At 33.7% G+C, this 12,907-nt stretch overlaps 1 protein-coding gene across 1 annotated transcript; it reads left to right on the top strand.

The window, feature by feature from the left end:
* Window positions 1-10,054: 10,054 nt before the first annotated feature.
* Window positions 10,055-11,319, top strand: LOC120775779 (proteasome activator complex subunit 3). The gene is made up of 3 exons (XM_040106115.1): window positions 10,055-10,181; window positions 10,244-10,610; window positions 10,682-11,319. The coding sequence occupies exons 1-3, from the start codon at window positions 10,158-10,160 to the stop codon at window positions 11,047-11,049; spliced, it is 759 nt and encodes a 252-aa protein (XP_039962049.1). The 5' UTR covers window positions 10,055-10,157; the 3' UTR covers window positions 11,050-11,319.
* The last annotated feature ends 1,588 nt before the right edge of the window (window positions 11,320-12,907 follow it).

Genomic DNA, 12,907 nt, shown 5'->3' with positions numbered 1-12,907 from the left:
GATCCAAAAATAGGAACTAATTTAATTAAATATGAAATACTTCACTTTGCGTATCGACTAGCAAAATCAGCTTAAAAACGACAAAAAAAAAATTAAATGCATGCATTTCTAAATTTGAGCAAAAAGAATGAACACTCTCTAACATTACCACAATGATTGCAACGCCCAGCAATCTGCTAAGTTTGTTTAATTCGCAGTCGGCGACCACAATACTTAATCGTCCTTGCACCCAAGCGATGTCACAATTTACTTATATACATCCATACATATGCATATACAAATATGTATATTTATACACACCCACTTTGATAATAAGGAAACAGGAAATAATGCTCCGAAGCTCCACCGTCGATGCTCACGCTACTGGACTGTATTTGACAGTATAAAATGCAAGAAAATTGAAACATTGTTTTTGTTAGATTTGCTGTCACAGAAATTCAAAAACAAAAAGAGTAAAGCAGCTGCGAACGAAAGCAAAAGGAGGAAGCACAATAAATTTAAAGTCGATTACACTAACAACTTGTTAAAAAGATTTGATGGAGTAAAGTGGTGAAGCATTGAAATGATACAAATGTACAACAGAGACGATGGATTTGTTGTATGTATGTATGCATTGAATAGCGATGTACAACAATTTAGTCAAGCCTTTATTATAATGGAATTAAAGCAATCGGAGCTGTGGGTGCACAACAAAACTAAGCTTACGAACACACACAGTATTCAAGTATAGTACATTAGGGAGGGTCAAAATTCCGAATATTGAATTTTTCCTTTGGCACGCTGAAAAAGTGGTTGGTAGACACCTCTAAAAAGGGTCTAAAAGTATGAGATCTTTATTCAGTCATTTATTTTATTCTTATTATCGAATAGAAAGATTCATATAACGCATCCACTTATTTTTTACAGGTTTTAGGAAATATACTGCTCTTCAAAGAAGCTACATTTCGATTTTTTCGTAAACCTAGCTATTTACTATTTTAAGGCAATTTTTTTTTCTTTTGAATTTTGAAACTCAAGAAAAAACAAGAAAAAACGTTAACTTCGGTTGCACCGAAGCTAAATACCCTTCACAGGTGCATTTCTGTTAGTAACTATGTGTTCAGTTTGTATGGAAGCTATATGCTATAGTAATCCGTTCTAAACAAGTTTTTTAGAGATTACATTGTTGCCTTAAAAAATAACATATATCAAATTTCGTGAATATATTTTGTCAAATGTGAAAGTTGTCCATACAAGAACTTGATTCCGATCGTTCAGTTTGTATGGCAGCTATATGCTATAGTTAACCGATCTGAACAATTTCTTCGGAGACTACATTGTTGCCTTAGAAAATAACATATACCAAATTTCGTGAATATATCTCGTCAAATGTGAAAGTTTTTCATACAAGAACTTGATTCCGATCGTTCAGTTTGTATGGCAGCTATATGCTAGAGTTAACCGATCTGAACAATTTCTTCAAATATTACTCTTTTACCTTAGAAAATAACATACCAAATTTCGTGAATATATCTTGTCAAATGTGAAAGTTTTCCATACAAGCATTTGATTCCGATCGTTCAGTTTGTTTGCAGCTATATGTTATAGTGGTCCGATATCGGCCGTTCCGACAAATGAGCAGCTTCTTGAGGAGAAAATGACGTTTGCAAAATTTCAAATCGATATCTTAAAAACTGAGAGACTAGTTCGTATATATACAGACAGACGGACAGACAGACAGACGGACATGGCTAAATCGACTCAGCTCGACATACTGAGCATTTATATATATACTTTATAGGGTCTTCGACGATTCCTTCTAGGTGTTACAAACTTCGTGACAAACTTAATATACCCTGTTCAGGGTATAAAAATATTTAAATTGCAAAACTAAAAGTTTTGTAGGAAATTTAGTGCGCTTGAAAAGTGATCTGTAATTTTTAATAGGCTAGGTTTAAGAAAAAATTGTGAGAGACCATTTTGTAGAGCATTCAATTTTATAATCCCCAAGTAGTTGATATACATACATATATAGATATGAACAAAATAGATAATTATGAGGAGGAGATTCTTTACGTTACATTTAGAAGCTCATACTTGGAGAGGCTCTCTTAGAGGTCCCTACTAAATAATTTTCCAGAGCACCAAGCACGAAATAAAAACATTCGTTTTTTGATCCACCCTAATATATGTACATATGTACATATGATTATTATAAATTTAAATCATGCCGAACTCATTTTACTTTTCCAATATAGAAATTTACAAAGGAAAAAATTCTACCGCCAAAGCAAATATTTGTAGTTCTACAATGTAATAAGAAACCTCTCGAGCAGAATGGAATGACGCTAAAATGACAATGATCAAGGAAGTCTATAGAGGTACTCAGCAAGGTGGAGTGCTATCTCCGCTTCTATCAACATTTGTGATCAATAAACTGCTAAGGAACTTGGACGGCAGCTCCTAAGATAGTGGCATATAAGAACAACATTGCTATCTTAATAACGAGTAGGTGTCTATAGACCATTAGCAGTATTATGACCACCATTCTTAATACAGTCCAGAATTGGGCACTGCAAGCGTGTCTGGGGTTAAACCCAGGGAAATGGATCTGCTTGTGTTCACAAGAAAACGCAAAATTCATCTATGAAGCTTCCCTTCAACAAATAGGACACAACTCTCTCAAGGACCGCACCAAGTATCTTGGGGTAGTCTTGGGCAGCAAACTTCTGTGGAAGCAGAACGTAGAAGAAAGAGTGAAGAAAGCTAGCATTGCTTTAAATGCGTGTAAGCAGATGCTCGGCACAACCTGAGGACTCTATCCCTCTCTCATTCACTGTAAGACTAATTCTGCTGTACGGTGCAGTAGTATGGTGGACAGGCGTACGGAAATCCAACTACCGAAAGCCAATGGAAAAGGTTCAGAATCTCGCTATGTTGTGCCTAATAGGACCTTTAATAACAACTCCAACGGCTGCTCTTGAACTGGTACTAAACCTGACCTCAAGACCTCTACGCTGAAACCTTCGCAGGAAAATGGGGGGACGACTACTGGCTACAGGTGAATTTACATATAGATCCTTCGGGCGTAGTTCGGTGGGTAATGGTGACTACATGATCCCACTTTTCAACAGGGAAAGAAGGTTCAAAATAAACATTGAAAAGGATGGCTGGCGTAAAGGTATGTTAGCTATGCGCAACGCTCTAAACATCTATATGGATGGCTCGAAAATGGACGATAGAACATTTAAGTTGCCGGAACACTACAGTATATTTCAAGCTTACGTCTTTGCTATTGCGAAAGCCGCGGAGCTAACCTCTAATGCACCTGCAGGTAATTCCAGAGTCAACATCTACATACGTAGATAGTCAAACAGTAATCAAGGCAATAACCTCGTAATGCATATCAGCCAGAAGTGTCTTGAGAAGCAGGGCAGCAGTGAAAAGTGTTGCCGGGAGCAAGTAACTTCACTTCTACTGGCAAAGGCATCGAGAGCAATGAAATAGTTGACGATATTGCCAAGAATAGTGTACGGCTAAAACACGAAAACGTGATCATATGCAAAACAGTAGATAACAGAACGAGAAGACTGCAGGAAATGTCTAAAGCAAAGCACCAGGGCAACAATGGAGCATCTCATGTGCACTTGTCCCGCGTTGGCAAGACTACGCTGTAAGCATCTGAGATCCCCACGGTATGATACACTAGAGGAGATATCGATAGTGAGTCTGTTAAAATTAGCGTCAAGCGCAGGCATCCTAAAAGATGATGATGCTGAAGACGTCAGCAACAAAAAATTAACTTCGGAAATAACCTATACTCTGGTATATATAGCATAAGGCTAGATAAATCGTACGGTTTTAAGGATAAAACCATTAACAAACAAATATGGATAGGAAATAGTACCATATAACATTATCTAGGTCAAATAATGAGAAAATATAAAAAGTATAAATTAAATAAGCGTTAAATAAGAAAAAATAAATATATGCGTAAAATAAATCATATCAATATTATAAAACAAAACAAGAGGTTAGAATTTTACAAAAAATTGTTTTATGGTGGTAATTATCTAAAAAAGGTAATTCTTACCAATGCAGAAGTTTAAAAATTGAATTACTGACTTCTTGAACGCCTTAATAGAATTTCTATTATTTCAAATCCGAACGTTAAAAGGCCAGATATTCATTTTAATTTTTTTTTTGACAAAAAATTCTTATTTTAAAGTATAAGCAAAATCCATAATATCTTGATCTTTTTAATTTTAAATTTAGTGAACATATACCCTAATACTATGGCTTGGATTAAGAAAGTGACAAATAATAAAATGTTGCCAAATATAATATTTAAAGCTTTATTTTTTGCTAAAAATAATTATATAATTACCGAAAAATTAAAAAATAAGAACTTTTAAACTTGGAGCACAAAATGGTTATCCGTCATCGGAAAATCTATGAAAACAGAATTTATGAAACATCAATTTAAATACCACAACTAGAGGTCGCAAAAAGTTTAGGAAGTACTTATACCAGAGAACGTATATTTATAGAGAAGGTTCACGATGACGAAAATTTAGGGATATTTCAATTTTGGGATATTTACTGTTTTGGATGAGCGTGTTTCACCACAGAAAATTATTAGCGTGTTTCACCACTTAACATCAGGGGACACGAAAATAGCAGAATTGAGCATTTTCAGTGTTAAAAGAGAAAAATAATAATTCCAATGTTAAGGAATGTACGCTTACAGATTCGCATATTTACTATGCGCAAACGATGCTGCATATAAGTATGTACATATGTAATTTATAGATCGGTATACATATGTATGTATGTATGTATATTTGTTATGAAAGCACATAATTATGTACATATATATTTTAAAATTGAGCTATTTTATGATGAATTCCATAAAATCTTTGCAAATACATATGTATGTATATAATTCAATAAGATTTGTATTACTATCTAATTATGCATTTTATATACTTAGGTTTGGTACGACATTCATATGTATAATAATATACTTAAATAAATATTTGCTTTCGTCAATAAACTTTTCGATATCATGTTAAATGACCAAGCGGTCGCACATTTGCCCATATATGTATTATTATGTGTGCATGTAAACAAATATAAGAACCATACGCATAATGTTCGTAAATTTGTCTACATGCAACAAATGTATGTAAATATGTACATTCAATGCTTCATGCGAAATTTCCGTTGACGCGAACAACCAATGGCGAAGCTCATATTTTTTGCTTTCAAGTCAAAGAGTCAAGTGCTGACACAATGAGCGCGACAGACTGCAAACGACATCTGCCAAATATTAGAATACACATGTTCTTAAGGACACAGTTATGTAGTTCTGCAGCTGCTTCAATAACTGTGTCCCTAAGAACGTGTGTATTGTAATAATTGACAGATGTCGCTTGCAGTCGGTCGCGCTCATTGTGTTCAGCACTTCAATGTGCCCAAAGCTGACGCGTCACAACATTGTGTTGTTGGTAGAAAATCCGAGCTGTGCCGAAAACACAAACGAACGATCGCCAATTGCCACTGCTTCCCTTGCCGCTGTACCAGCTTCGCCGTCAAACCAGCGTAGATATGTACGTTTGTGTGTGAGCTTGCATACATATCGACGCAGATTTTTGCGAGTCACGGAAAAATATTTTAGACAAATATTGTAAATCGACAACGGCTATGTTGCCACTTTTGTCACTTCTTTCTGTGAAGAAGCATCAGAAAGTTGTTCAATTTATGATTTTTAGCTTTTGCCATCGTCGCGAAAAGACGCTTGTGGGCAAAGGCATGCTCGGGGAGATGTTACGGCGTCTGTTTTTATGAATGAAGCAAGTTTGCCTGTTGAAAGTGCGCTTGCGTTCATGAATGAAAATATTGTTGGTAGGTGTTTTTCTACAAATTTGGGCATCGACTGTTTGGCTGCCATATTGACTTATGACGCCGCTGATGCTATTTAAACCCATTGTTGTTTTTGTAGAACAATATTCGTAATATTTGCGGGTGACATACATATCTATATGTGTACGCATATTTGTATGTTGGTTTGTGTATACATTATTTGTTGGGCAATGTCGTGCACATATGCATATGTATGTATGTACATATAGAGCAGTTCCCTCACGCTTTTTACTTATAAATGATAATATCACGATTTGAATTTGAATTGTACTTACATATGTATGTATGTAACTATATGGTAATATGTAGATGCGTATGAAAATTTAAATGAAGAAATGTAATTTACAGCCAATATTCTTGTAATATATTAAGTTTTTTAGGATATTATGAAAGTATTTCATAAATATATATAACGTATCCACATACATACATATGTATGTACATACATATTTGTGAATTTATGATATACATACATACATACATATTATCAAACATACGAAATTTTTAAAAGGTATCTCTTATTTGTACATTACCTACAAATATTACTTTGAAAATAGCATAATTTAATGATAATGTTATCAATTTTGAACGAATTCAGAAAAATTCGCAAAATGATATTCATATCAATTAATATGATTGCATGTAAACGTATAAAAATATAAGCGAAAGGCCAACATGCGTCTGTAATAGCATTGTATATTTCTGAGCATAATTTTCATTGAATGCTCAGCTCTGTTCACGCGCCACTGTTAAGATTTCTCCTTCTGATCTTGCTGTGGTGAAACACGCTCATCGCATTTTGTTAGCCAAAAATATTTTTTACGCTCTCCGCGCCGTGAACCTTCTCTATAAATATACGTTCTCTGCTTGGCGCTTAAAATTTGACCTCGGCCAGAGAACGTATATTTATAGAGAAGGTCCAACAACGGACAAGCGTGTAAACTGTCAAAAGCTAACAAAATGCGATGAGCGTGTTTCACCACAGCTAGCTAAGAAGGAGAAATCTTAACAGTGGCGCGTGAACAGAGCTGAGTATTTAATGAAAATTATGCTCAGAAATATACATTGCTTTTACAGACGCATGTTGGACTTTTGGCGTATATTTTTATACGTTTACATGCTATCATATCAATTGATATGAATATAATTTTGCGAATTTTTGTGGATTCATGCAAAATTGATAGCATTATTATTAAACTATGCAATTCGCCAAGCAATATTTATAGTTAATGGGCAATTGAGCTACTTTTTAAATATTTCTTATCTTTGATAATGTAATATAGTTTCATATCTATGCATATATGTACATACATATGTATATGATATATTATCATAATATCCTAAAAAACTTAATATATTACAACAATAATATACATATATAAATCACATCTTTTATCGTTTAAAACTTTCATACACATCTATCCTGCAGATATGTATTTACATACATTCTTACGTACAAATCAATTTCAAATCAAGATATCATTTATCAGTAACATAATATGCGTACGCTGCTCTATATGTACATACATACTTACATGCATATGACATTCCCATACGAATAATGCATACACAACATATGTACATACATACTTATATGCGTTCACATGTAGATATGTCACCGCAAAACTTACAAATATTGTTCTACAAAAACAACAATGGTTTCAAATAGCGTCAGCAGCGTCACAAGTCAATATGGCAGCCAAATAGTCGATGCTCAAATTTGTAGAAAAACACCTAACAACACTATTTTCATTCATGAACCCAAGCGCACTTTCAACCGGCAAACTTGCTTCATTCCTAAAAACAGACGCCGTAACATCTCCCCGAGCATGCCTTTGCCCACAAGCGTCTTTTCGCGACGATGGCAAAAGCTAAAAATCATAAATTGAACAACTTTCTGATGCTTCTTCACAGAAAGAAGTGACAAAAGTGGCAACATAGCCGTTGTCGATTTACAATATTTGTCTAAAATATTTTTCCGTGACTCGCAAAAATCTGCGTCGATATGTATGCAAGCTCACACACAAACATACATATCTACGCTGGTTTGCCGGCGAAGCTGGTACAGCGGCAAGGGAAGCAGTGGCAATTGGCGATCGTTCGCTAGTGTTTTCGGCACAGCTCGGATTTTCTACCAACAACGCAATGTTGTGACGCGTCAGTCTTTCGACACATTGAACCGCTGAACACAATGCGCGCGACAGACTGCAAACGACATCTGTCAAATATTAGAATACACACGTTCTTATGGACACAGTTATTGAAGCAGCTGCAGAGCTACATAACTGTGTCCATAAGAACATGTGTATTCTAATATTTGGCAGATGTCGTTTGCAGTCTGTCGCGCTCATTGTGTTCAGCACTTGACTCTTTGACTTGAAAGCAAAAAATATGAGCTTCGCCATTGGTTGTTCGCGTCAACGGAAATTTCGCATGAAGCATTGAATGTACATATTTACATACATTTGTTGCATGTAGACAAATTTACGAACATTATGCGTATGGTTCTTATATTTGTTGACATGCACACATAATAATACATACTTATATGGGCAAATGTGCGACCGCTTGGTCATTTAACATGATATCGAAAAATTTATTGACGAAAGCAAATATTTATTTCAGTATATTATTATACATATGAATGTCGTACCAAACCTACATATGTATATAAAATGCATAATTAGATAGTAATACAAATCTTATTGAATTATATATTTGCAAAGATTTTATGGAATTCATCATAAAATAGCTCAATTTTAAAATATATATGTACATACTTATGTGCTTCCATAACAAATATACATACATACAAACATATGTATACCGATCTATAAATTACATACATACATATATGCAGCATCGTTTGCGCATAGTAAATATGCGAATCTGTAAGCGTACATTCCTTAACATTGGAATTATTATTTTTCTCATTTAACACTGAAAATGCTCAATTCTGCTATTTTCGTGTCCCCTGATGTTAAGTGGTGAAACACGCTAATAATTTTCTGTGGTGAAACACGCTCATCCAAAACAGTAAATATCCCAAAATTGAAATATCCCTAAATTTTCGTCATCGTGAACCTTCTCTATAAATATACGTTCTCTGATATATCGTATGATATACGTTCTCTGGTGAGTGTGGGGCGCAGTGCCATAGAGGGCGCCATTATCGTAGCATATACACAAACCTTTCGCAAAACCAATTTCACAAAAAAATCTAATAAGTGTCTCAGTTGCTAGGCGCTCCACAAGCGTTGGTTCTTATTAGACTACCTCAGAAATATGTATGTATTTATACACAAATTGAAAGATATTTTCTATTATGGTAATTTTAATCCGACATTCAGCCCAGCCTTTAATTCACAAAGCATATAAGATAAATAGCTAAAACCACAATTATATAGATTGCATTGAGCTTACCTGTGCCAAAACGCTACCAAGTTTTGTACTTTACAGTAGCTGCCGTCTGATTGGATTTTACCAGTTGCCGGAACTGCAGACTTCAATGGCATCCGTTGCCGGCAGTAGGCAATAATTTATTCAGTAAATTCTAAGTTCACTGTTACTAGACCGCACATATACGAGACCGAAAGTACAATTGTAGCACTTAACTTAATTTTAACTTCACATAACGAATTTCATATTCTCCACACAACCGACTAGTCGCACTTTACATTTCAACTATTTTAAGCACTTTTCACTGATTTTAAACCACTTTCTTCACAAAATAAAATCACTTACAATTTAACACAAACTTTTCGGCGATTGAAATAGACGCCACGAAAATAGCGGTAGTTTTCATGACATATTCTCCACCAACAATTCAAAGTTACTCGTTTCGCTCGGTAGATGTCGCATAAAATAGAGTGATTAAACGGAACAGAATGAAATATTTGAAACGAAAAATGAAAGTTTAATTCTAAATAAATAAAAAGTTTTTTTCTTCATAAGTAAGAACTAATTGAAATATAAGCATGCCGAAAATGCCATTCAAATGTGGTTTTTGAAAACGGTGAAGCTTGTGCCAATTAAGAAATTTTTTGGTTTTTGCAAAGTATTTCGCACACAGATAAATTATTTGCTTCACTCATAGCACCCTGTAGCGTGCAGCATCACCAGTGTTCACTTCAATAGTTTACAAGCAAATCGTCTACCTTTCAACTGACAATTCTAAAAGTAATTGTAGAAACTTCCACGAGGACTATTCAAATTAACAATTTAGCAAGTAAATAATTTAACAACAGCACAAAATGCCAGCTGACACTACAACCAAGGTAAGTCTGCTTGTTTCCCGCAACAAATATATTTATAATGCCATGTCTTCACATTTTTACAGCAAGTTCAAGATTACAAAGATTCGCTAATCAAAAAAGCAGAACAGCTTATTATACAGGGCTTTCCAGAAAAAATTGTTGAATTGAATGAACTCCTCGCAACACCTATGTTTAGCGATCGCAACTTCAATGAAGTGCATCAAGACCTTAACATTCCAACGCCAGATCCAATTTTGGTGAACAATCATGCTGAAACGACCGACGACGGTGGTGACGCCGACCAGCCGGCGGCAAAAAGACCACGCACCGATCACTTTGTGCCTGGCACCAAAGTTATGTGCTTGCCTACTGGTTCTGTACCTTGCAATGAACCACTCTGCGAAATGATCAAAATCGTAAAACCAATTATTCGTAAACTTGTGGAAGATTGTAAGTAATGTCAACGCAATATGTAAATTTAAAATGTTAAAAGTGATTGCTAATCATTTGATTATTTGCAGCAAATTTGTTAAAAATGTGGATTTCGTTTTTGATACCAAAAATTGAGGATGGCAACAATTTCGGTGTATCTGTGCAGGAAGATACGCTTGCTGAAATACAAGCTGTTGAATCCGAAGCTGCGGCATTCTTCGACCAAATTTCGCGTTATTTCTTATCACGCGCCAAAGTTGTTTCTAAAGTCGCGAAATATCCACATATCGAAGATTATCGACGGGCAGTGGTGGAGTTGGATGAGAAGGAATACTTAAGCTTGTGGTTGGTTGTATGTGAAGTGCGAAATCGTTATTCATCGCTACATGACATCGTTATCAAAAATTTGGAGAAACTGAAGAAACCACGTTCATCCAATGCTGATAGCTTATATTAAACAATAATATAAAAAAAAAACAACACGCAATCGTATTAAAACACATAAAAGAAAACAACAAAGCATGGAGGCATGCGTAATAGTGAAGTTGTTACGAACAGGATTGAAGTTGTGTTAGCGCTGCATTTCACAAGAAATGGGTGCAAGCGGGTTTTTGTTGAAAGACGTGCAATGCGCGCTGACACTACTTAAGATACCTGTGGAACGTAACAACAAACCGCTCTCAACAATTTATAATCAAATGCTTGAATTTAGTCATGTAAAAATGTGAATTGCGACGTTAAAAATATTGGTTAGTTCAATATATTTTGATTGTAATGTTAATTTCTTATTTCTCTCAATCCAAACATTTTTTGCATTAACTCAAGGTATATAAATAAATATATATGCATAAAACTTACGTAAGAAAAAAAAACAAAACACGAGTAAATAAAAAAGCCGAATTTTACAAAATTGGTTTTGTTATTTAAAAAACGCTGACTTGATTTTTTTTTTGATTAACAACGTTTAGCGTGGCTGATTTTTTGTTGTTATTTAGAAGCCATTGTGCTGTATTTCACAATTGTGCGAAAGTTTTTATTTTTGTTCGTTTATTAGTTGTATGCTTGCACATACATACTTATGTATGTATTGTCTTTCTCACAGCATTCTTTAATAGCAAACAATGGGAGCATGAAGAGATCAATTTGCAGTTTAGATTGTTACAACAATAAGAACAATTTATGCTGCAGCAGATATTTTTAGCGTTCTCAAGTTATAGAAAAAGAGTTCTTCAACAAAATTGCAAATTGGGGGAAGTCGTGTTTGGTTGTTGTAGTTGTTGGGGCAGTAGAAAACATTTCTAAAGTAATTTGTAGAAATGATGTCGAGTTAAAGGTCCTTGGCTGGATAAAAATCCGAGTTCGCTCCGAACATACATACATACATACATACACCGACTCGACTGTCGTGGGATCGGCCATTTTATGTCTTATTATATGTTTTCGTTGTTAGCTTCACTTTACAATAACCAAAGACTAACGTATTGTATGTATGTATGAATGTTTGTATGTAAGATCAACTACAAACTTACTTTGAGGTTATGAACCATTATTTACTGAAAGCAACTAAAAAGTTTAGAAACTACTATCTTTGACTGAATTTCTAGTAAAATAATACAGGAATAATAATGTAATTTTTTAAGGATGCTGATATTATTATGCGTGAGTATTATAAATTTGCAAAACTAACAAAATTTGATAATTTTAAAAAAGCCGCGACGATATAATTTATATACTTCAGAAATTGTTTTATCAAAAGAAATAACACATAAGCAAGGTGGCGAATTTTTTAATTAAAAAATTTTAAAACAAAAATAAATTTATTGCAAAATGTTCTGTATGTATGTATGTATGTGTTCTTTAAATATTTGAAATTAAAGATTTAAATTTATTTTTTTAATTTGAAAATTAAAAATTTCATTTAATGATAAAAATTTAATTCTAATACCGAAATTTGAAAAAGTCGAAAAAAATAAAAATTTAATGAAAAATCGCCGTTATTTTTGAATAGTCTCATTTTATGAAGAAAAGGGTTCAGTTATGCAGCTTCTACATACACTATAGATTTTAGTATCAAGATAAAAAAATAAGAATATAAAAAACAATAAAAAATTAAAAAAAGGAAAAAAAATTAAAGAAAATTAAATTATAAAATACTATTTAAATAATATATAATAAAAAGTATTTTATAAATTTTTTTAATAAAATTTTTAGGATTAAAATAAATTTTAATAATTAAATAATTTTGGAATTACAAATTTTCATTATTTTTCATACCGTTATTTGGAATTAATAATTGTTAATTTTTCAGCTCGGTA

This window comes from Bactrocera tryoni, chromosome 4 (genome assembly GCF_016617805.1).
Source record: "Bactrocera tryoni isolate S06 chromosome 4, CSIRO_BtryS06_freeze2, whole genome shotgun sequence".
NCBI classification, from domain to species: domain Eukaryota; kingdom Metazoa; phylum Arthropoda; class Insecta; order Diptera; family Tephritidae; genus Bactrocera; species Bactrocera tryoni.
Note: the sequence above shows the minus strand (reverse complement) of the source record. Positions and strands in the feature narration are given on the sequence as shown.